The 25,972-nt window shown below is 47.8% G+C and overlaps 1 protein-coding gene across 1 annotated transcript in view; it reads right to left on the bottom strand.

The window, feature by feature from the left end:
* Dtx4 (deltex E3 ubiquitin ligase 4) overlaps positions 1-25,972 on the bottom strand; it is a 30,981-nt gene that overhangs the window by 2,280 nt on the left and 2,729 nt on the right. Inside the window, exons 2-8 of the mRNA XM_059260258.1 lie at positions 19,405-20,128; positions 14,173-14,234; positions 12,913-13,074; positions 10,745-10,806; positions 9,712-9,864; positions 6,749-6,910; positions 1,960-2,049 (exon numbers count right to left, since the gene is read on the bottom strand). Of these exons, the coding sequence (XP_059116241.1) occupies positions 1,960-2,049; positions 6,749-6,910; positions 9,712-9,864; positions 10,745-10,806; positions 12,913-13,074; positions 14,173-14,234; positions 19,405-20,128 (1,415 nt within the window). The remainder of the gene's footprint in view (positions 1-1,959; positions 2,050-6,748; positions 6,911-9,711; positions 9,865-10,744; positions 10,807-12,912; positions 13,075-14,172; positions 14,235-19,404; positions 20,129-25,972) is intronic.

Below are 25,972 nucleotides of genomic sequence, written 5' to 3'. Positions count from 1 at the left end.
GAGTCTGGTTGAAACCTCTGGCTAGCTGAGAATCAAGAATTCCAGTACAATTTACATTTGATGTAAAGGTTGCACACACAGATATATTTCAAATAAGAATGTTAAAATAGCCAGGCGGTGGTGGCACACGCCTTTAATCCCAGCACTTGGGAGGCAGAGGCAGGCGGATCTCTGTGAGTTCGAGGCCAGCCTGGTCTCCAAAGCGAGTTCCAGGAAAGGCGCAAAGCTACACAGAGAAACCCTGTCTCGAAAAAAACAAAAAAAAAAAAGAATGTTAAAATAGCAATAAACCAGGCTTAAGGTTGGATGTACATGACCTGGGGTAGGAATCTTTTCCTGACTATTTTCTGGGAATCTCAAACTGCTAATTTTGTTTACTATGATGACACCCTGCCTTCCTGTATCCTTGTGGTCTAGAGTTTTCCTTATTTCAACTGGAATTCTGTCAGATGCCCCAAAGGACCACCCGATGGTCTCATTTACATTTCTTGGAAACCCTGCGGTCTGGCTTCCAAGGAAAGGACACATGGCGAGTCTGGGGGTAAATGCTTATGCACCCCCTAAATTCACGTGAACTTCTCCTCACCTCCCCCAAAGAGAGTATTAGAATATGGAACTTTTTGAGGTTCACTAAATCATGGAAATGAGTGTCAATGAATGAGATCCACACTCATAAAAAGGGACTGGGAAGAGAATTCTTGCCCTTTCTTCCTGGCGAGGACACAGAGAGAAGAGGCATTGTCTATGAGCAGGAAGTGAACCCTTGCCAGATTCTGAATCTGCCAGCACCTTGATCTTGGACCTCCTAGACCCCAGTACTGAAAGAAATAAACATCTGCTGTTTGTGAACCACTCTGCCTATGATCTGTGGCAGTTTGCTGGAACTCAAATATTCTCACATACGCTTGAACTTCGTCTCCACGGCAGCAGCAACATAGCCATTAACACTCAAAACGCAGAAAGACAGACATGTGTTGAGTAGGCTTCTCAGATCTGGAAAGGAAGCTGACTAAAAGCATGCCTCTTGAATTTCCCCAACACATCCCCAAGACTAATGGTCTTAGTTCTCTTGACATCAGGCAAGATTCTGAAAACCCAGTCATTCCAATTAGAATATTTAGAAGTCTTGATCATGAATTACAAGGAATCCAGAAAACCAATAAAATAATTTCCCACCAATTAAGATACCAGAACACTCTGCTCGTGCTTTTGTGTGTATTCGGATTAGACCCACCAGGCATCCTGAGAAGATGAAATGGGCTCCAGTTCTGGGTTCCTATTAAGCTCTTAGGAGTCAGCACTAGTGTTTCCCCAGGACCAGCATTGAACAGCGGGCTCTAGATAAGGATCCTAATATTGGTGACTTATTGCCAATAATACTCTGAGGACAGGGAAAAGCCATTCCACTCCCAATCACCTGACTCTAGCCAGGCTGGTGAGAGGGCTCAGTGGGTGACAGCATCTGCTACGCAAGGCTGATGACCTGAGTTCAGATCCCAAGAGCCCATGCTAAAAGTTGGATGCAGTGGTTCACATCCTAGTCCCAGCACCCCTGTGGGGAGATGGGTGGTAGAGACAGAAGAATCACCTGCAGGCTATCAGGCCAGCTAGTCTGGAGTAAGTGATACAGCAGTAAGACACAAGAGAGGCCCTGCCTCAAAACAAAAGGTAAGAACTGACTCCTGAAAGTTGGCCTCGGACTTCCATATGCACTGTGGTACAGCAGTGCCTGTAATCCCATGTAACATGTAACACACACACACACACACACACACACACACCACTGAAAAAGAAATCAAACAAAACAGCATCCTAATGATACCAATTCTTACCAATGGTTGACTCCGATATGACCTCATTACGGCATATACACAATTAAAAGAAACCAGTTTCCTCCACTCTGTTCATTGCAGAAACAAAAATCAACCCCTATCCAGACTATAGAACATCTGCTCTTACTTTTCTCCCTTTCTCGCTGTCTGGAAGGTAGCAATGTCGTGGGAAGCCACGGGCGCTGAAGCTCTTCCCAGGATTTGGGTGTTCTGGTCCCTGAAAGCAGAAAGAAAACAAAGGCATCTTGCAAAACATTTCTGATGAGAAGCTAGTACAGACTTAGTGGGACAATAACAAGAGCCACAGGGTTCAGACAGAGGACAAACGAAAAAAAAATCGGCCTAAGTTGTCACACATCATGTGACCTGAGTTTGGACTGCAGCTGCTAGCTCCCTGCTGGATCGTATGGAATTTCCCTTTCTGACTCACCTTATGGGGTGTTACCAAGGCTCAAGGAACTTGGTGCCCATATTCAGGAAGAGCACAGTAAATTTTATCATTCGTACCAACACCACCTAGTCTACTGTTTTATGAATGATGAAAAAACCACAGCCCACAGAAGCTAACTGGCTGCAAAGTGTTACTGGCTTTGCCAAAACGAACTTAATCCAAGGTTTTCTGAGGCCTGTGCACTGAACTTTTAAACCAGTTACTCAGAACAATAAAGTTCTCTGAGCTACAAGCCATACAGTCAGAGCAGGATTCTTGTGGATTTTCTTCTTTGTCTCCATGGGTTTTGCTTCCTTAGTCAACTACACAGAGTCCAATGTTCAGGACAGAAAACCTTGTGGCACTTGAGCTATCCTTACCCAACACTTCCTTACACCAGCCATCTCAGGACACTGAGTGGGAAAGACATGAGAGGAGAACTGAGTCAGAACCCTGACGCTATGCTACTGGGAATGGTTTGTTCCTCCCAAACTCTTGTTGGAATTTGGCCTCCACTGCAGCCTTGTGGGCAGGTGGGGCATCTAAGAGGCAATGAGGTTGTCAGAGGGGATGAATGCCTTTCTTCGGAGAGTTCTCATCTTGTTCTCAAGGGCCTGGGTTAGCTGGTGTGAAAGCATGCTGCTTACAAAGCAAGGCCACTCCTTGTGTTCTCCTCTTCTGAACACTTCTGCTTGTCTATTTGCTGCCATGAGCTGAGGTACCAGGAGATCCTTGCCCAATGCAACCAGACACAACTGCTGGACTTCCCATCCCCCAGAACCATGAGCCACATTAACCTCTTTTTTTTTTTTAATTACTCAGCTCAGAGATTCTGTTATGCTACAGCAAAAAAGAACAAGAAACTAGGCTTCTCAATTGGTGTTGTCTTGGTCTTGTTTTTGTTAATATGGCAAAATACCCCCAACAAAAGAACTTAAGAGAAAGGGGTTTATTTGGCTCATGTCCGTTCTTGTGGGGAAGTCGGAGTAGCAGGAACTTGAAGCGGACAGTCACATTACATCCAGGCAAGAACACAAAGCAATGATTTAAAACATGCATGACAGACTCACTTTCTCCCCTCTTACATATTACAGATCCCCCTTTCCTAGGGAATGATGTCACTCACAGTGGGCAGGTCTTCCCATCTCAATTAATATATTCAAGAAAATCCCCCAGAGTCATACCTATAAACCAAACTAATCTATACAATCTCTCATGGGATCCTCTTCTTGGGTGATTCTAAATTGTGTCGCATTGACAGAACTATCACAGACCTCAACAGTTTCATTGGTCCCTTTGCGAAGTTTATGAAGGTTGACTCAACAACTTTCCACCTATACAAATGCTTGTCTATAATTTCTGAACATTCCTGACCCCTTGGAAGTAGACCCTTATTTAAAACTCTTTATAAGTGCAAGCCATACAATACTGACAATTCTATGCAGTTGTTGGTTCATGCTTTCCCACAGGTCAATAAATGCATACCAGCTACGTAATAAGTGAGCAAATGAATGAATGGATGAAAGAAATAAATTAAACTCACTGGCTCAAAAAAAAAAAAAAAGAAAAGGGATTGTTGGGGGCAAAGATTTGGTAGGCAAGCGAGAGGGGTGTGAAAATGCTCAAACTCAGTGTACACATGCATAATACTGCAAGAGTAAAACTATTACAAAATTTTAAAGTATATTTTTATTTATTCTTTGAGAATTCCATATGTGTACATAGTATATTTTGATCACAGAAAAAAAATGTTAGAAGATATACAAATGTCACTGTGAGCTAAAAGAAGCAGTGAGGTTCTTTTGGAACAAAAGAATCCGACAGTTGTAACTTCACATTCAGACTAAACCTCTATAAATGTACAACATTCCCATGGCCACACTTCTCTAAGGCAGCCTTCAACACTGAAGGATAAGGCAGCCTTCAACACTGAGGGACCAGGCCTGACCAGAGCTCCTACTGCTTCTCTGATGCCTGGGGCTGCTGGGTGTGTGTCCAACTCAGCCTGTCTGGCAGTGACCCAGGAAGGCTGTGCATTCTGGGCCTGTCGCCAGGCAAAGCAGTCACGACTCTGCCTCAGCCGGACCCAAAGCTTCTCCCAAAGGGACTCACTCTTTGCGGTGAAAGCGGAGTTTGAAGACCTGGGCTCACCGAAGCCCAATCCTGCATTGTCCCTGGAGCTTCAAGGGACACAGCACAGATCATCTTGCTACTGACTCACAGTAATGAGTCTGCAGAGCACCTGACTGTTTAGAGATGTATTTGCTTCCACAAGCCAGGGTGTTGCTGGAGGTGCTAGGCCCCTGCACAGGCAGCACTGGCCCCTCTACAGAGGCTCTCTCTGTTCCTTAACCCTGGAGGCTTAAAAATGTGGACTTCTTCTCAACGGATGCCCCACCTTGACCTTTAGTTCTACTTTCACCCTTCCTGGACTTTTTTCATTTTCTTTTTAACAGTGTGTGTGTGTGTGTGTGTGTGTGTGTGTGTGTGTGTGTGTGTGTATGTGTGTGTGTGTGTGTGTAGGTCAGAGGACAACTTGCAGGACTCAGTTCTTTCCTTCCACTCATGGGTTTCGGGGATTGAACCTGGTTTGTCAGGAGGGGCTCTCAGTTGTCAGGACTGGCAGCAAGCCTCCTTACCAGTGAGCCAAGCCTCCAGCCCACTCCCACATTTTCATCCTTCCCTACCACTCTAGAAGCCACCCCAGAACCATTTGACAAGCATCTCCTGAGCAACAGCCAACCACATCTTACTTTCTTAGCCTGGCCCTCCCGTTATTCAGGAGCCTGACATGCTGCAGTGGTCTTATTCCCACTCATCTCCGGTTCTTAAGTCACACTGGCTTTGTAAAGCATAATGTCAATTACACGATGCTTTATAATCAGACGAGCAATCTCCAGGCCTAAGTCTCCATGCCTGGCCCTGGCATTCAAGGTCTTCTGTGACTGTCCCCTACATGCTCATCATGTTCTTTCTTCCATGCCTTCTGCAAGCCTCAGCTCCCAACCTCCTAACTGAGTACATGTGACTGTCCATACACATGCAACTTTTTTCAACAACTGTTACCTCTTCCAGCTAAATATGTACTCTGCACTTTTTTATGTCTTCCATAGCTTCACTAGAGAGTGTCCTGCACCAGAAATTCTCCTCCCACCTTCCGGATAGACAACACATAAACACCTCTTCCTCACCCTAACCTATCAGCTAATTAGACAGCAGGAAGCAAGGTCCTGAGCCCCTTGGTTGCGGGCCCTGAGATGTGCACACGGGTTGGATCTCCAACCCTTGGCTCTCTGCCTAGCAGATTCCCAGCAAATACAGATGGAAAAGACGCAGGCACCTTGAAGACAGGAAGTGGGACCTAGGGTCATAAGACTTTGAAGCCCTGCACTTCCCTTTGTCTGCTCACTTTCATCAATGGTGCACATCCGTTTCTGCTCTCCAGATTAGAAGTGAAAGGTATTTATCTTGCTCTGCCTCGTTACCAAGTGCCCCAGGGAAGGTGCATGTTTTATGAACTATCACACTTTTCTGTTTTATTTCCTCGTAACTTGCTATTATATGGAAGTGCTCTGTCATTTATTTGCTTATCATCCTCCTGGCCCCAGTGGGGCCTTCAGGGATCAAAGACTGAGCCAGCTCCAACACTAGTTTCACCAGAACCCAACACACACCTGGGCAGAGCCCACATGCAAACATCTGTCAGACAAAGGAAAGCAGGAGGACACAGGTGGGAGTGAGAGAGGGTGAGCTAAACAACGTTTGCTAAGGGATGAGTCCAGTGTGCTCCCGAGGACACCTAGGAAAGGCTCCACCGTAGGAGCAAAGGGCTACACTGCACTTACTCACAGGATTATTATTCATAACGTTCCTGAGGGCTGACTGTCTTTCAGAAACCAGAGAGGAAAGAAATGTCACCAAAGACAAAGCCAAGCATAACCATCCATTTTTTTTAAATGCAAATAACTGACCAAGAATTTCTGCCTCCAGGAAATTATCCTACAGACATGGTCACAGGTGTACTAGGTTATTAGTGATAACACTATCTGCTCCAGCAAAAGATTACAACCTCAACAGACAGCTAATGGAGGTGTTGAATTAAATTACATATATATATATATATATATATATATATATATTGGACTATTACACAGACATAAGAAAGAATAAGGACATTCTATATGAACAGAAAAAAAAAGCTAAGGTCCATATTATGAGCTGAAAAGGGCAGAGTGTGAAACAATGTGCCTAAGTGCAGCTCTTTGTGCAGAAATGGGAGGGAGGATGCAGTGTGCACTGAGTATATACAAGGAATGCTGGAAGGATACAGAAAAATTAGAACAATGGTAGTGAAGGGAGAGATCCAGGGGAGTGAGACACATGATGGGGACAGGATGGGAAGGAGGCTTTTTCTAAAGGATAACATTTTTACCCACAAACATTCAAAGTTGAAATAATAAACGTCACCATCCAAGGGTGGGCTCACCTGAATGCCAGGTGGGATACTGTAGATAATCCGGATGGTCTTGCAATCTGGGTGGCCGGGCAAGGAGTGGGGGATGAGGTGGTACTCCATCTTCCCTGGAGGCTGGGTGCCTGTCTTGACACCATAAATGGTCTTACATGTTGGACACTGTAAACTCCCATCCTAAGGAAACAAGTTTCAGGACGGCCAGATTAGGAAACTACTTTGATCATGACCTTTCCCTCAGCCCCCTAAAGCACCAGAGACCAAGGTCTCGAGACAAAACTCACCCAATGGATAACAGACCTGAAACCCTCTCAAGCTACTTACGCCATTTAGGCTTTCTCTAAAACAGCAGGAAGAAAATGACACAAGTAGCTGAGGCGCACAGATGAGACACCCCTGTCCTTGAGAGGAAGCGCTAACTAGGGCAGGAAGCCTAGACAGGGAACTGCGATTTAACTAATACCCACGTGGGCGGAACACACAGTTACTGCCTATGATATACCCACGCAGGGCTTGCCCTCAGTGATGGACTTCCTCCATTCACCCCTCATGTGCTTGTTGCTATGGTTTGCCTCATCATAAGCCCACAGCAAAGAACTCTGTCAACCACAGACTATACCCCTGAAGTGATGAGCCCAAACCAAACAACAAAAACCAACCCATTCCTTCCTTTTCTGATGTTTTCTCACATGTTTGTCACGGCCATAAAAACGGACTTGAATGTGGGCTGTGGAGACAGTAATGCAAACAGCTGTAGTTTCACAGGAGGAGCTGGCGAAGCATCACCTGCTAGGGCTGACAATAACCTGCAAGAGGTCCCAGACAGCGAAGGAAAGTCTCAGGTTCAGAGAAAAGGAAGCACGCATGGGCAGCAAGCACATGTATGCAGAATGCGACGCTGCTCAGCTGGGACCAAGGCCCTGGCCGACAGACACCTGGAGGCTTTGTAAGAAGGAGAGGAGACCCTCTTAGGGCTATTCAGGCATGTTTCCAGCCAAGCTTGGCTCGTTTGAAATAACAGCTCATGTTCATAGTCACCGCTCTCTGAAACCAGGGCCCTGCTTTCTCCACTAGCCTTAATTTGCTTCAGGACCTGGGGCAAATGAGTCCATTCTCTCTCATGTTTTTCTTCCATGTGCTTAAGAGAATTAAAAACACTTCAAAGTACTGTTGAAAGGGAGAACAAAGGGAGAACAAAGAACAGTGGCTTGAGAAACATGTTTGGAGCCCTACGGACACATAGTAGAGTTACCGGGCAGTCTTGGAGTGTTACCATTTCAGCCCTTTGTAAAGATGAAAGGGGGAAATGAGAGCCATAATAAAAAGGAGATACCATTTTGAGTAACAACAGTCATAACATCTGTGATGTAGCCACTGGTCTGGAAGGATGGCACAGAAGGTAAGTAGTCTGTTTACAAGCATTGAGTTTGATCCCTAGAATGCCAGAAGTGATGGCATGCACTTGTAACCCTGGTGCCTGAGAGATGGAGACAGGAGGATCCCTGGCACTTGGTGGCCAGCCACCCTAGCCTAATTTGTGAGCTATGAGACATCCTTGTCTCAAAAGAGGTAGGTAGTGTTCAAGATGTAACACCAGAGGTTGTCCTGCAGCCTCCTCATGTGCATGTACAAACAGGAACACACACACACACACACACACACACACACACGGGGATGGGGGGAGGAGCAGCAGCTACTGTTTCATCTCTGCTTTGGAAATGGAAAGTGAAATCTTGAAGAGGTTGTGAGTTATTCAGCTCCTAAGCCAAGATTTCCACACAGGTGTGTTTCCTGTCATGCCTCCCCCACTCTTCCCCACTACATAAGACATAAGGAGCAGTCCCGAAGGCCCAGACATGTTCTTGGGTAAGAAGCTGAGAGACATCATGGAAATCTCAGACTGGGATACAAAGTGAGCTGAGTCCAGAGACATGAGCAGTACTCAAACTCACAGAGAAGAGGGTGAAGGTGGTTCCAGACAGGGGCAAGAACGCAAGTCAGTGACTTCGAAAAGCCCAGCTACTGAAAAGGGAGACACCCAGATTTCTGATACCAACTACGACGAGGGGCACCCTATGTCAGTTAGTGGAGAGAGGCCTTGTCTCAGTCTCCAATAGTTGACGCTAGGGGAAGGGATCACTAGGTACTTTGATAATGCCTTTGCAGGGACAATCAAAGGTGTTTGGACTTGTCCAGAGAAGATGAATTTCAACTTGAGCCACTGGCATGAAGAATGAAGCTATTGAGAACCCACTTACAGTATCATGAATGAACAAATGCTCACTACGTCCACAGCACTGTGATGAAGGCCTCCTTCACTGATGGGAATCCACTTCAATTAGCGGTGGACCATTTCCCTCAGAACCTTCATGGACAAAGCTCACCTCTGCTAGACTACCATACATACCCAAACTAGAGATGAGGGGAACCTGGCCCAAAGGGAAAATGAAGACAGATTTTGCAATGTGGGGGCTGGCTAATCCTGAAAACAGCGAAAATGCTCACTCCTGATGCGCGCTGATATGAAGGTTAATCCCGACTGTCAACCTGATGGGATTTAGATTTACCACGGAAACATGTCTGTGAGGGAGTGTGTAGATTGGGCTGCAGCAATCTAAATGTGAGCAGCTCCATTCTATGAGCTGAAGTCCTGAACTAAATAAAAAGGAGAACGTGAGCTGAGCACCAGCGTTCATCACTCTCTGCCTCCTATCTATACATGGATATGACCAGCTACTTCAAGCTCCTTCTACCACCGTGACTTCCTCACCATGACAGGCTGTCTCAAATTGTGAGCCAAACCAAACCCTTACTTCTGTAAGTGGCTTCTGCCAGTAGTCTACCACAGCAATAGGCAGAGTAGCAAACATACCTGGAGTACCGGTTACATGTTCCAAAGCATTTTGTGGGAGAACAAGGACACCGAGGAACAAGCCATGGCTGACCACCGTCCCGTCTCCTGCCCCATGGACACTAACCTTGTTCCCATTGTTGTACATGGCCACCAGGCAGTAGATGTGGTAGATGTGGCCACACCTGGACAGCTTCCCCACCAGGTCAGGCTTGACTGTAGGCTGTGGGCCCTTGTAGCCAGAGGGGGCTGTGAGACGTTCCATACAGATGGTGCAGTCCTGGTAGACGAAGAACAGAGAGGGATCAACTCTCACCCAGCCAGGGCATGAGATGTTCCTGCACCATGGCAGGCATAGAGGAGTGGTTCATCCCTCTTCTAGAAAGTCCACACATCTGGGGTGCTGTGTTTGGGGGGATTCTAAATATAGTGCTGTCTTGCTTTACACAGCAGAGAAATTCCTCAAATAATTCCCGTACATGGCAACTTGGACTCACTGACTACATTATACTCTTCACGCGACATTGCCTTTGCTTGGAGTCTTCCAGTTGCTTGTCAACAGATATCATGACAAGCTTTGCTTATGCTGCACATCTGTAAAGGTATTGTATTTCAAATGTGTTAGAGAGGACTTGTATCTAAATAAATCTATGGCCTGTTTCCCAACCTCATCACTGTTGACATTGTGGTAGGGTAATTCTTTGCTGTGGATACTGTTCCAGGCCTTATGAGGTGCTCAGAAGTGTCTCTGGTGTTTACCCACTAGATGTTAGTAGCACACTCCCTAGGCAATCACCACAACCCAGAGAATCCCCACACAAGGCCCCATCTTCCTTCAGGGGCAAATCATTTCAGATGAGAATCGCTGATCCGTATCAAATCCTTTCTAAAGGGAGTTCACATGGCTTGGCACACTGTTTCGCTTAAATTCAGACAAGCTTGGAAGGTAGCTTAGAATCATTTAGAATTCTGCTAAATAGGGCAAGTTGAACCATGACTGCAGCTTGAAACCTTGAACCTTGAAGGGAAGGCATTAGCTAAATCTGCTCTGTGCCAGTCAGGACTTAGAAAGCATCACCTGCCACATCCTGCAGAACATGGAGACAGAGGACGCACTTGGTGACGGAGAAAGTGAACCTTACCCTATCTCCTGAACTCACCTCTTCTGGGGGATGCCGGACCTTCTGCAGATATTTCTTTAGCACTTCCTCTGGGGTTTTACCTATGGAGACAAGAGAGTCACCATGTCACTGAGGCAGAGGAGATGGGATCAACCAGCCTTGCCATCCTATGTGTCAGAGAGGAAAGTGAGAAGCAAGTTCAAAGAGAAAAGGGGCTGGGAGGCAGCTGAGTCAGGAAAGCGCTTGCCTTGCAAGAACAGGGACCTAAGATGGATCCCCAGAAGCTAAGCGAAAAGCCAGTGCAGTGGAGCATGCTTACAATTCCAGAGATAGGGAACTGAAGACTGGCAGATCTCTGGGGTTTGCTGACAGCCACTGTAGAGTAACTGGCAAGCCCCAAGCAAATGAGACCCTGTCTCAAAAAACAAGGTAGATGGCATCTAAGGAACGATGCTGAGGATGACCTTTGGGGTTTCCACGTGCAAACTTACACACACACACACACACACACACACACACACACACACACACACGAGAAAAGGAGGTCAGATTATATGGCAATGATTGAAGGGGCATGAACGAGAACAGAGGTTCTCCCAGATCAATCATAGTGGCCTGAGGAAGGATGAGATGCTCATGTCTGCCTTGACCTCTTCCAGCCCACTCTCTGACATGTCTGCCTATTTCAGCAAACCTGCATTTTAACTGAGATAAAAACTGAGTTTCTCCTCCTGATAATCAAAGAGCCTAGACTTGCCTAAATGATCCCTTGAGAAAATAGAAATGAAAACACTTTGCCCCACTCCACAAACACCAGTCAGTCGGTCTGCATTCCTTTTACAACTCGTTAAGCCCTAGCTCAGCTTTGTGACATGGTGTCACAGTCAAATTATTTCTATGGGAAAGCAGGAAGTTGTGACCCCCCGTTTCAGGACAATCCTCCCTGGCTTTAGATAAAGCTGCTGCTGCCAGCAGATGCAGTCCAGCAGTGGGGAAAGGGGAAGGCTGTGGGAAGCATCCTAAGAGCCAGAGGAATCAAGGATCTTCCGGAGCTGGATCCTTGGGAAGTAAGCTAACCCGAAGGCATAGGATAGGTTCACACGGGTTTATAAGAAGCTACAGAGCTTAAAAAGACCCATGGAATCTTGGGCTACTCCCCTGACTTCTCCAAGCTGTTTTCTTACCCATACAATAAGGACGCATTGGTAGTACCTACCGCAGTGGGTGCTTTGATGACTAATTAGCTGATGGATGTACAGCCCGATCGCACTCTGCCAGATAAGGAGACAGTATGCGCTATTAATAGTGCCAGGAAGAGGGCAGAAGTCTAAACCCCTGCCTGACCCACTGGGCGAAGAACAAGGCATGTGAGTTCACTGAAGCAGGGAAATTGAAACAGACAGGAAAAGTAGGACAAGGGTTTGAGGAAGTTTAGCGGACAACAGCCAAACGCGGAGATGCAGGCCCTTCCCTCCTAATGTCCCGCTTCTCTCAAAAGAATCAGGCTTCTATTAATGGAGAGCCTATTTCCTATTGCCAGACCCTGGGCTAAGTGCTACACACATACACTCTGACTCCACTTTCATGAGACGTTTGTAAGATGAAGGCTGGGGAGGAAGCAGCAGGTCATTTCATAACCAACAGCAGCTAGCAGGATGACCAGCCACAGAACCAGCCAAGCCCAAGTCTCTGAGGTCAAGGGAGGAACCTTTCCCTTAGTCGCTGGATGATGGACAGAGAGTTCATGGGGCCAGAGGTCCAGAGAGACCTAAGACCGTGCTGGCTTTCCAGTCGCCATGGGCACGTTCCAGGATCTACCTGCTGCTGGTCACGGGTGTTACAAAGACAGGAGAGCGGACGCTGCACCCGACTCGCTCGTGACAAAGTCAGGACTTCTTGGTTCACGGCGTCTGTTCTGACATCGGTTCTGTTTCTCTCCTGACACGCTGTTCTTGCACAGCACTTAACACTTTGATGCCTCTGCCACCGTAGGCTTGCGTGTTTATGTGTTTCCAGGTAGTTCTTTCTGACCCACACCCAAAATACTTTGGTAGACTCATCAAAATCTACGAGTGAGGCCTGCTTAGCAGCCGGGGAAGTGACAGCCCAGGGGGGTAAGCCACGGCTTTGACCTTGGTGCAGGCAGAGCCCGGGCTGGAGGCCCAGCCTTTCACTCCAGAGATCTAATCAGAAGAAGAGGCCTGTACCTTTCTTGGCCTGCTTTTTGGTGGTCTTGCGGCTTGTGTTGGACACCCCTGGGATGGACTTTATTTCACTCTTGCTGACAGGGGGTGGGTGGAGGACCAACTTTGGTGGCCGAGTGAGGCATACAGGCAATCCCGCTGCACTCATGAGGATCCCGGTGATTCCTGGAAGGGGCAGGGCAGGGGTGAGGAAGAGCTGAAGAATGTGCTCCCAAGACTCCCTCCCTCCCGTTTGCCCACTCTCCTCCTCTCCACAGACAGTTCTCATAATTCATGCATTCTCTACACACACACATATGCAGTGGCATGCTTGGGTGCATGGGTGGATGAAGGCCAGAAGACAGCTTTGTAAATTGTTCTCAGAAGCTAACCACCTCACTTAAAAAAACACCCCCCCCCCACAAAACTAGTAATTAAACGTACTTTTGCTCTAACTCTTACCCTGTTAACTCCTTCTCCCTTTATCCAAAAGTCTCTGTTCCACATTCGTGTTTTTCTGTTTTGTGAATCATCGATTTTGACCAGGGGCTCGTGTGTGACCATGGGTCTGGAGTAGCCATTAAGAGCTTGGTGGGGCCCATAACTGAAGGTGACGACTCTTCCTTCTCTCAGAATCTATCAGTAGCTATCAGTTCAATAGGGGCATACAGGGCCCTCTGGGGCCCCTCCCAGTCCATGCCTGACCAATTACAAAGTCATTCTTCTCTAGGCCCGGTGTAGGCAGCCACAGCCAATGTAAGATCATGATTAAACTGTATTATACTGACAAGGTGGAATTTTACAGCCCTTATCCCTATCTTTCACATCTTACATTCTTCTCACCCCCTCTTCCATGATGTTCCTTGAACCTTAGAGGATCACCTTGTGTTTTGAGTCAAGGTATCAGTGGCCTGGGCCTCACCAGGAAACTGGTGGCCAGAAACCTCCAGGAATCTGCCTATCTCTGCCTCTTCAGCAGTGGGATTATACGCACCCATCACTATTCCAAAATTGTTTTTCTTTTCTTTTTTAAACAGGGATTCTGGGATAGAACTTTTGCTGTCATGCTTGCCTGTCAAACACTTTATTACATGAGCTATCTCCCAAGCCCCCTGACATGCTCTGCTTTTAGTACCACCCCAAGTCTTCCTGTTCAACTCCTAAGATCTCATTTTCTTCAGTTAGCACCCACATTCTCTCCTCTTTATAAGTAAGTGTTCCTCAGCTAGTCCATGACTGATTTTTCAGCCTAAGCCAGTCCAGCCCAGGTTAGTTAGTTCTTACCTGCCAAGGCAGGGTTGACAGGGCTGGACCCATTCAAGTTTTTCACAGGCACAGTGGGGACCCTGTGGAAGGAAAGGGCACATATAATATGGCTTTGACAAACAGAACAAAATGAACCCGTGTTTAAACCTACCAACGTGCAGCAGGTTCTTAACACATCAGTGAGAGGGAAGAGGTTCAAAACTGAACTCAGGTCACAACACCCTCCACTCAGAACCCGAGAGTGCAGAATGGGTCCAGTCAAAGCAAGGGCTCCTGGCCCTGCATGATCCGCCAGTACCTCCGCCCTGATTTCCTTAGTCCACTGCCAGGCTCTTCTCAGCACTTTACTCTCTGCTCTTGCTGGTCCTAGCACCTGCCAGTCATGCTCCCGCCCAAGCCCCTTTATAAACGTTGTTTCTTCTACCTAAAACGTTCTTCCAAGTCACTGCCCATTTCCACCTACACTCCCTTAGTGTTGGCTAAAACACAGATCTTTAGCCAAGATCACAGTCATAACCCTTCCCCACAAATTCATGCACCACAGGAATCTGCATCTCCCCAGCACCCCGCCCCCCCCCAAGCCTCTCAGAATGGAGATGTTGCAATCCCTGGTTCAGTACTTGGAAACCACTGCTTGAACAGCTGTCACTTCTCCTTGTCCCAGAAACTTATAAACACAAGTCGAATCTCCTCCCCTCCCTGTCCTCCCCATCTCTGGAGAGGAGCCCACACAGCTGCCTGGGAAAAGCGAGGCCGCCCACAGCGAAAGCACCGACAGAGAAAATACAGGACACGTAGAGATGGGACTTGTGCCATTCCAGGCTTCTTCCAACCAGGCTTCCACAGCTGGCTTGGAGAAGCCAGTGGGGCTAGTGATAGATGCCTGGGAGCTAGGCAGCCTGAGAATCCAGCTGGGCTAGGGCTGTGCTGGGAAGTCAGGAGTCAATATTTATTTATTTATCTATTTGAAAAGAACTTGTTGAACCCATGTTGGGACAATTATGCTTAATGTTGGGGGTGCAGCTGTGAACATGACATCCCATGGCTCTTACTCTATGGGCTATGATTCACAGAACTCAGATCTGGCTAGGGGGTGACCATAACTGCCCACAACAGATAAACCCACCCAGTCCTCCCAACAATCTATGTAAGAGGTACCATTGTCAATCTCACTGCATAGGTAACAGCGTTGGGGCACACAGAGGTTAGGACGAGGCCAAGATTGCAACTAAGAGTCCAACACAGTATCCGGCTCTAGGGTCCTTCCACTGTGCCTCCCATGATGCCAAGCTCTCCACTGCCCCATGCTGCAACGAACAAAGCCACCATTAGGACAGAAGAGAGACCCAAGAACCAGGTCTCTCTGTCCCACACAGGCCCAGTATGATGCGACTCCTCTCTTGCCTTGACCACAGAAGCCATGAAGCTCATAAAAGGATGTTATGTTTATCTATCTGGCCAAACCAAAAGGCTACTTTTCTTTCTGAACTGCTCCCTGAATAAAGCAAGACCGGATGTGGGCAGGGAAAAAGATGTCTTTAAATAAGAGTCACCAGACCAAGGAAAAAGGAACAGTCTTGATTCCGGGTTCTGTAAAGGACCAAACACTGCAAATAATATGAAGTCAGCCAACTGCCTCAATGGTGTGGGGCTAGAACGTGTCCCCTTGGCAATTTCCCATAAAACTACTTGAGAGGAAGGTAACTCGGAGGCCCTGGGCCCTCTCCAGGGCAGATTCACCTTCCAGACTCTACCTGAAAAGGCTTGAAGAGTCTGCCTGCCTCCTGTGGTATGTTCCCTGGCTTCCCCCAGGGGGACAGCATGAGCAGAGCCTTGCACCTGCCCCTTCACTGTCTCCACAGCCCCCACTTCAGCTGATAAAATACTGTGATCTGAGTGACAAAGGCCACCTTTGTTCCCACAAACTGGACTGGCAGGTTTCCACATGCTATCTGGTCAACCAGGAAATACTCCAACCCTCAGAGCAGCCCAAGAATTGTGGAGTGTGGGGGTCTAGAGAGACATAGGGGAAGTCCGCTTTTGAAACCCCTGAACAGTTAGGAAGATCGGGGTCAACTGGTGGGACCACCCTGCCCCTGTGTGTCCGGAAGGGGGCCATGTGGTCCCTCGTCTGTGGGCAGCAGTGGAACTCAGTGCAGTCCGGGGCTGTGTGCTTTACTAAACACCAAACATGGAGGAGAAATGCAAAGTGCCTGCCCCATCTGTACTCAGCCTGCTTTGCCTTTGGCGGCGCTGGCGAGCTCCTCTGTATTCTGTGATCACATCTGCCTGCCTTTACCCCAGCTGTAAACAAGACCTGATAAATGTCTGCTCCCGTGGGGTCCCTGTGAGGCTGTAGCATCTAGGTCAAGTAGTTGGTAAACAGCGGAGCCTTGTGCAAATTTGGCCAACTGTTTACACTTGTATTTTCCAATTGTCGAAGGACTTGATTTCTGCCACTTCCTGCTTTAATAATCCAGTTGTCTCACATTCTTGAGCACAGGGTATCAGGTATAAAGGGCAGAGTTGAAAGCCCAGCAGTGCTCGGGACTGTGAGCAGGCAACACCTGCCTACCCTGCCCCCACAGTTCCAGGTTAAAATGAAAACCCCAGAAAACCTGTCCTCTGCCCTTGGGGCCTCAGCCATCTGAGCATGAGCCCCTCCTTCTAGGAAACAGCAGTCCAATCACAAGCCTGCTTCTCACATCCTCCAGGCAACTCAGCCAAAGCCTTTGGACCCAGTCATGTGCTGGCCAATCAGAAGACAGCCCTTCCCCCATCCTCTTGGGCTGTTACCAGTTATGGGAGGGTGGAAGTTTTTATTTCCATTGATAAAATAAAACTGAGGGGAGAGAAGAGCTAACACAGTAAAGGGAAGGGGCCTGAATGGGAGGAGGGGATATCCCTGCAGACCCCATGGTAAGAAAGCTGGTGTTTCTGAGTTATTCACCAACCCAGGAAACCTCATGAAGCACAATGGCCTTGTCTCTAAGGCAACCAACAACCATGCCTGGCTGGAGGTACAGAAACCTGGACTCTGGGGGGAGAGGGGTGATTGCTGCCCTGCACAGACCTCCCTACCCCTTTTAAGAACCTCCTGCTTGTGTCTCTGAATAATTCACTGCATCTTTTGTTCCCTGCCAAGACTTTCTCTTCATCCCACATTGCCTGATCTTCCTTTTATTTTTTTTCTTTTCCTGTGGGAAAGTTGCCTGAAGAGGTCACGGGCAGAGAGGATGGGACTGGCTGTGTAATGACAGAAGGTTGATGGTGATGCCAGACAAAGGGGTGACACACGCTCATTAGTGGCCAAGAAAAGCTGGAAGAGATGGCAGAGGGGCGTGGGAGGTGGGAAAAGGTGAGAAGAAAGGGCTGGAAGACAGAGAGAGGTGGGAGGGGCCTCCCTTTCAGGAAGACAGAGCAAAAGCGACTCATTTCCATAGCCCTTTTGAAAGTGTACTGCCCCACTCCTTCGTCCAGCTTAGGAGAGGAATAAAGGAAAGAAATGAAGCCTGTTGACTTCCTGGGACTCACTGCAGTTCAAGGGGCATCTGCCTCCGTGATGGCACAGGGTCACGGGGGCATTTATCAAGGGGGACAGAAATGAGGTGTAAATTGGATCAGTTCAGCTTTGTCTTCAGTGCAGTAACAACACAAGTGTATAACCGTTAGATACATCATCATCCGTAGCTAACACCCACTGGATGCCATGTAGTCTCCAAACTGAACCGGCGTGGCAGCCCTAGAACTGAAGTACTATTATAATGCCACTCAACAGCTAAGAACACTGAAGACAGTGGATGCAAAACTCACTCCAAGTGGCACAGCAAGAAACTTGGGTTCAAGCCCAGCAATCAAGGGCTCCTCTTGTGTGCCAGCAATCACCCTGGAACTCTGCTAGAGCACCTAGAACTCTACTGTGATCCAGGGTAGAGGTGCAGAGGAGCAGCAGGGTCCAGGCACCTCTTCCCCTGTCCCATACTTCACCATGGAGGAAGTCATGAGCGTACCACGCCTCTGACTTGCATTATAAGCTGCCTTCACCGTCACTGAGGCTTCAGTCAAAACAATGATGGAACAGTGGACAAAATCTCGTGTCCCAACTTCTCTGCACCACATGAGCTGGGTGGCCCTCCAAAGAAAGATAAATCTTAGCAAAGTGCCCATCCCTAAAACACATCAGCGAAATCAATGGGATAACATGGACAAGCACATCTGGGACTTGTCAAGGAGTCAACTCTATCCATGGAGGTTTGTACCGTGTTCCCATGAGCAGGTTATGTAAACTTGGAATCGTCATTTGACACACAAGGACACTGACCCTTGCAAAGATCCTAGGGCTTACACAAATGAGAGGCAGGAACAGGCTGTTCCAGCCTAGTGCTCCCGCTCCAGCTGCATCCCTTCTTTCACTTCCTTTCCCTGTGCTAAGACGTTTGCAGACCCAGCTGAGCATCTACGGCACTGCCTCGGGGCAGCCTAGGTTTTCAGTCTAGGGACCCATTCCAGCTCTAACGCCATCTCAACCATTTGGGGCACAGGGCAGCAGCAGGGCCAGACCTCTGGGGACAGTTGGGGGTGATGGTTGACAAGAAGCCAGCATGTCAGGCAAAGGCTGCAGGGCCCGGGCACTCCTATTTGGTGGATGAGGGATATCAAGAACATAAGAATCAATAATGGCACCTCCAACAGCACCAGCATGTCCTAAGAATGCTAAGATGCGGCATGGAAGAAGCAATCCGTGCTTGGCACCTACTGTATGCCTGTACTGACATAAATGTCTGGTAGGGAATGGGTAAGACCGGACTCCTATAACATACCTGATTTTCTTTATCCGTGAAATGAGATAATGTCTCCAGAGTCATTTTAAAGATTATAAACGAAATGATAAAACCATTAAACCAGAACACAGTGGAAATTCAACCAATGCTGACTAAGACTTCCTAGCATGGTCATCTGTCCTCACTTGGGTTGTAACATGGGTATGTCTGCAGCGTTTGCTAATGATGAAGTCAGAGCTTCCTGTGTGGGTCTTGCCTCAGATCACATGTCACCTAAGAAGCAAAACCTCAATATATCCAGACCTCTTGGTACCCCAATGTGAAATCCCTCCCTGTCCACACTCAGCTCAGCCTGAGAAGACTAGGTATGCCTGCCTTAGCCAGTCCCTCTAGTTGTCTGACCCAGAGGTGAGTCATGTGCTATCTCTGAGGTGGGTAAATGCTCTGTGGCAGCCATGGGAATACCTACCCCGAGGCAATCAGCACCCGGGACTGGGCAATGGCCAGTCGCTGCAGGTTGGACCGATTCAAAGTGGCCAGTGCCACCCTTCCAGTCTTCCTGTTGCTTCCTTGTGGGCTGGTGGGGGAGCCTACAGTCGCCCCAGCTGGTGTATTAGAGACTTGTCTCCGGACCACCTGTGATGGGGCAGACTTCCCTGGGCCCCGGATGGTGCCTGCAGTGTCTAGTGGCTTTGCCCCAGGGCCCGGAGGCGGGGGCAGCTTGCCCGCTCCAGAGGGAGCCATGTTCTTGCGTGTTCCTGGAGGCTGAAGGGGCCCAGTGCTTCCATGGACCACAGCGGCCTTGACACTCATCACCAAAACACATTGTGGACAGGAGCAGGGGGGTGCAGGCGGGGAGGTGGCTGTTCCAGGACTGACTGGCCAGGACTGAGCCTTAGGCATAGTGCCTGTGACCATCGGGTAGATGAGGTCTAGTCGGCGGCGGACACGGCGCTGGCGTTGGGTTTGCCTGTTGATCTGGCCCATGGTGCTGAAGTCAATGATGTAGCTGAAGCCAATGGAAGTGAGGTCGATCCAGGGGTGCTGCTTCTCGTAGGCATGCTGGATGGTGATACCCACTTCCATGTCATAGGGCGTCCAGGAACCATTGTCGTTCTCCCACTCCCACACCACACCCTTCCCAGGGGCTGAGGATGGGTCGTAGTAGTTGCGGCGAACTGGTCGTAGGGTCCCTGTCAAAGTAAGGCAGAGGAGGGGTCAGAGCTGGTAGAGAATACCACTGATTTGTATTAGATTCACAGGTAAACATAACAACAGTCCTACTGTGTGATCAGCCTTGTGCTGCCTAGTAGGGTTTTGAGTAAGACTCATTCAGGGTCTACAACCTCTCCAGAGCAGAAGCAGATGAAGCCACATGGAGGGCATGGGAAGCATTGCCAAGCAGCAGAACACACCTCCAAACTCAGGGTTCAGGTGTATTGATTTGCAGACCAATCAATTTACCTTCCAGCTAATAAGGATACTCCATCAACTCTTGCTCAGAGAAATGGGATAACTACTCCCTGGAAGTTTTGATAATCAAACACTAAAGGTGATTATATAGTCAACGCATAGAAATTCACATGTCTGGTAACTCTCACTTGGCAGAGAAATGACCTCACACAGACAAGTGCTCATAGGCCATCTCTGCCTCTCTGAACAGCCCTGCACTCAGGGCTATGGAGGAAAAGAACACAGAACCATCCAAGTCCAGAAGAAAAGAGGACAAGTTTGCTTCTATCTAAAAGGCCAGAGGTTATGGCAATTAAGCTGACCATAGCTCTCTCAGAGCACATTAAAAAGAAGGAAGAATTGGGATGATGAGATGGCTCAGGGGGCAAGGGAACTTGATTCTAAACCTGATGACCCGAATTTGGTCCCAAGGACTCACATGGTGGAAGGAGAAAACCAACTCCCACAACTTGCCCTCTGACCTCCACACCATGCCATGGCTCAACCCATCCTCTACCCTGCCGAAACAAATAAATGTAAAAAAAAATTAAGATGAAAATATGTTATTGGGAGATGGGGCATCATCTTGAGAGAACTCTCACCCATTTCCCACTATTAAGTCTTTTATCAGTAATAATAACATTCTCAATGGTCACGAGAATCATTTCATAATTATCTAAGGTTTTCTTCCAAGAAACGCAACCCTTCTAAAGATAGCATCCTCTTCATTTTAATGGTCTCCCTGTGGGTTTGCAAGAGCCAGGGAGATAACAAGATAATGGGACAGCGCAGATGACCCAGCAGGCCCACAAGAGATCTGGACTCCAGAATTGCTGCCTCTTTTTCCTCTACCCACCCTAGTCCCAAATTCTGTCTCCAACCAGGACTCATTTCATGGCATCAACATCAAGGCTCAAGGTTGAAGAGGGCTCTGAGCTGCTGGGGGTCCCTGCATCTGCCAGCTTAAGCTCTATCTGAGGAAGTGGTGGGAAAAGGCTCCCCTTTCCTGGCCTCTGACCCGCCCCCTCCCCCAACCCAGAGGGAGACACCATGACTGGGACAGAATCCCATTCAAGGGGGAAAGAAAGGAACAATGGTTATTCAGGCCTTTGCCAGGGTCATAACCTACTCCCCACCCCATCTCCAAGCCCCTTAATAACCCAAAACATCAACATTCAGAGGCACAAGGGAGAAGCAGAACAATTCTCTATTCAGTGCCAGGACCTCTGTTGGGGGCCCTGGGGTATCAGGACGGAGGGGGGAAGTGCCCGGGTTAGCTTCCATTTCCTTCCTCAGCAGCAGTCTGGGGAACAAAGCCCAGGGTCCACGGAGGAGGTTCCATCCCTTCCTGCAGTGGAAGGAAGCCTCCTTTCCTCCTCTCTTAGGTCTCCGCATAGCTGTAACAGGTGGATTTGAAGATTGAACGGAGAATCCAGTATAAAACTACAAATAGGAACCTGTCACACAGCAAGTGATTATGATTGTAGTTCATCCTTGGGATGTTATAGGAAAAGTGCAGTTAGAGGACACAGCGCACGTGTGTGTGTGTGTGTGTGTGTGTGTGTGTGTGTGTGTGTGTGTGTATACAGGGGGGAGATACGGAGGAAGAGAAAAAAATACATCACCCCAGAATATTTGCACAGTCTTTACTCTTGGTTGCTCACAGATACCCATTCTATACAATTTCCATGGCAATCCTATAAAACACCTTTTACAGATGAGAAAATTAAGTTCAGAGAGTTTTCACGGCACTTTTGAAAATTCCCTCTAGGGAGTAGGGGCAATGCACTTGATCAGTGCTTACAACTGTACTTACAAGACATTTTTGTTTGTTTGAGCAACTGGTTTTTAGACAGTAAAATTAACGATCCTGGAAAAGTTTGAACAGTCTCTGAACTCTCTAGACCATGTCCTGGCTCCATATACACGTTCCTAGTTTATCTTCTCCTATCCTTTGCATTTTCCACTATTTCTGTCAAGTCCAGAACCCCTTAATTCTCATGCATTCCTAACTATATTTCACATCTCCACACCACAACCCGATCACTTACAACTCCTTGTCATTTTCACTTACTGAAATTCTCTTTTGGGTTCTTAGGCCACTTGTTCACCCATTTTTGAAATGTTTTAGTCCCAGCCTCACCCCCCAGGAAGTTTTAGGTGCAGAACTGGACTGATGGTTTTTAAATGTCTAAGCTTACCCTCCTTTTAGGTGCTGAGTGGGGGCAGGGATACAGCTGTGTGGCTCTTTGTATTCCACTCCCCAACGCAATGTCTGGCAGTTATAAAAGCACCATAAACTGGGCCATGATTGATTGAACAGTCTGGCTACTATCATATTTTTCTCATTGATCGCATATTGCTCAGCATCCCATTAGTTGCTATGGAGAACGTAAAACTCTTAGGCCGAGTGCAGTCTCAAAAGGAGTTAGTAGGCAAATGTGTGAGTGGCTGTTTATGATGCACAATGAGCCAAAGGACATCAAGGAAATGCAAGTTGTCTGGAAAATGACTAGACCCTTCTCTGCTTAAATCTTCCCAGAATTTTTTTCTTCGGCCAGGACCCAAACCCCCGGCCTCACCCACCTCCACAGCTCCTTCCCCCACACACTCTGCACACATTTCTTTCACAGTGGCCTCCAGTCTCTCCCGTTGCTATTCTCTGACTCTGGGACCCTTCACCATGCTAGGTCCCCCCTCCAAATTAACAGCACTGATCTCAATGTGCAGTTTGCACATTTATCTATGTGGCTAGTTAGAGGAGGACCTGCCTCCCTCCTTAGATCCTCAATCCGGTGACAGTAAGCATAAACTATTTACTCTAGCACTGTCCCACAGGCCTGACATTTATTGAGCCTGAGGGAGCGGGGGCCCAATTAATAGTGATTAATATCTGAAGTGGTGATGGTTTGCAGAACTTTTGAAGAAATAGATGATAAATAAGACCTGAAAGATAAAGAGAATTTCAATAGTCAAATAGATAGAAAGGGCATCCCTTCAAGGGGGAACCATGTGAGCAGGTAGGGTGGAGAAAACCTCAGAACTACTGGGAAAACGTAAGGCACAGAGGACCAACCTAGAGCTAGGGCCTGGAAGGTCCGGAACACCAAGCTGTGATGGCATTGTTTTTGAGTAAGGAAGAGATAGTGAAGGGTTTTAAGAATAAGTGACAAGACCAAAGCTGCTCTCCTAATCAGTTCAGAGTGGCAGACGGACGTTAGATAAAGCAAAAAGAGAGGTGGGGAGATCCTACAGAGCGGACTAGGAAGGACTTGAGCATGGGCAGCTGGATTCTCTGAAAATGATGTTTCAAGGCCATTTGTTCACAACCCCCAGGGGCACAGCAATGACCTCAAGACCCAAGAGCCTTGGTCTGGGAATCCAGTTCTCTTCATGCACATTAAAATTTCAACCAACGGCCGGGCGGTGGTGGCGCACGCCTTTAATCCCAGCACTCGGGAGGCAGAGCCAGGCGGATCTCTGTGAGTTCGAGGCCAGCCTGGTCTCCAAAGCGAGTTCCAGGAAAGGCGCAAAGCTACACAGAGAAACCCTGTCTCGAAAAACCAAAAAAAAAAAAAAAAAAAAAATTTCAACCAACGGGCTACACATTTTGCAATCCTGGACATACTAGCCGCCCATGCTCTCAATAAGAGAATGAGTCAAAGAATCCTGAGGATGACCAGGAGGAAACTGCAAAGTGGTAGCAAACAGAGGCATGCAAAGATGAGCTAGTCTTTTGGAGACAAAGTTATTGAATTTAGTTCAGCCCTACAGAGTAGTCATTAAAAATACATAACCTCAGCCGGGCGGTGGTGGCGCACGCCTTTAATCCCAGTACTCAGGAGGCAGAGGCAGGCGGATCTCTGTGAGTTCGAGGCCAGCCTGGTCTCCAAAGTGAGTTCCAGGAAAGGCACAAAGCTACACAGAGAAACCCTGTCTCGAAAAAACCAAAAAAACAAAACAAAACAAACAACAACAACAAAACCTACACACAACCGCAGAACCAAAAATTTGGGAGAAGAGAGAAGGTGAGATTGTATTTCTAGAGACTATTTGGAATAGCCTAGCCCTAGGATATTCTAGAATCAGGACCATGGATTAGACAGTCTGGAGAAATTCCATCTTATACTATGGTGTGACGACCCAAGGAGAAGGTTTCCAATACGGCAGCCATAGAGAATATTCACAAACCAAAGAGGAAGGAAGAGAAGGAAAAATGGCTTTCTCCCAGCTACCCAGACACCAGCACCCAAAAGCATCAAAAAAGTTTTGTCTTTTGGGAACTAGAAGACAGTGCTCCGGGCATGGGCTGAGGTCTCTGACATGTAACCCAGACCTGTGTTTTTATAGTCTATGCTGTCAGATCCTCAGCCTCTCTTACCAGCAGGACTTCACCTCACCCTCAGTGTAGAAAGCTCCATGAGGGTAAATGCTTGGATGTTCTCTTCCCGATAGGCCCCACACGCCTGCCACTGCACATGAAGTCAGTCCACCATGTTCACAAATGCAGGAAGCAGACATGGGACACTCCATTGGACTCTTAGCTCAGTCACTGACAAAGTAACTTGAACTCCTGACCAATTTAAGTTCTTTCAGCTCGTTCCTTTTTCTATAAAATGGGAATAATTAGTCTTCGTATAATCCTTATGAAAATTGAATAAGACACCTGTGAACTTGCTTGGCATGTCATAGACACATCTCCTCTTTACTGAAGCATCCACATGGTAACCACAATGTCCGCCTCCTCCATTCCTGTGCCCACACGAGGTAGGAAGCAATAGGAGAGATTTTGTCAACTCTTGTAATCCCACTCACTCCACTGGACCCTTTACATTGAAGATAAAAAGAGACAGGCTAGTACTGAAAACGCTGAGCTGGAAACACTTCACTCTTACATCCATCTATTTTCAATAGCATCACTGTTGGTGCAGGGGGTCCAGACCATGCACCTACAGATGCCTATGCTAGAAAGGAAAGGGATCTGAAGACTTCTCTGCAGTCTACAAGGGGAAAGACCCGAACCGTTATGGGAAGGCCTCACTGCAAAGGAACAGAAAAATGACAGTGGAGGACTTTGGATGGAGAGGCTCCACTAAGGCAGACTGCTCCCGAACCTCCTCCCTCCGTACCTTCTTTAATATTCTCCAGCCCAAATGCCCAGAGAAGAGTAGCCTAGAATGAAAATCAGCTCCTATCTGCAAAACTCTGGGGAAGGAGAACCCAGGGCAAACAGAAGCAGGCAGATGGGTGTCTGCAACCTCCCAGCCATCTCCCTGGAGACAGTCTGGATGCAGTCAAGAGCTCTGAGGAATGGAGAGACCAAGCTCCCTAGGTATCCAGGCATACAACTCTGAAAAGAGAAAGCTCTCATGTCAAATGCCTATAAAACAAGACAACCAAAGAGAGAGGAATTGCCTCTAGGCAGGGAACTTCCAGCTTGTCTGTCTCTATAGGGATTTTTTTTTTTTTTCTGGTTCCCAGCTTTACAGTGTGGCTTGGGGACAGTGAGTAATTTAATTAAACATTGCCGGGGCTTGGCTGAGGTTGCCTGGGAGCTGGTGGCTTAAAGTTCCTACCACGTCACA

The sequence above is a fragment of the Peromyscus eremicus genome, chromosome 1, assembly GCF_949786415.1.
Source record: "Peromyscus eremicus chromosome 1, PerEre_H2_v1, whole genome shotgun sequence".
In the NCBI taxonomy this organism is placed as follows: domain Eukaryota; kingdom Metazoa; phylum Chordata; class Mammalia; order Rodentia; family Cricetidae; genus Peromyscus; species Peromyscus eremicus.
Note: the sequence above shows the minus strand (reverse complement) of the source record. Positions and strands in the feature narration are given on the sequence as shown.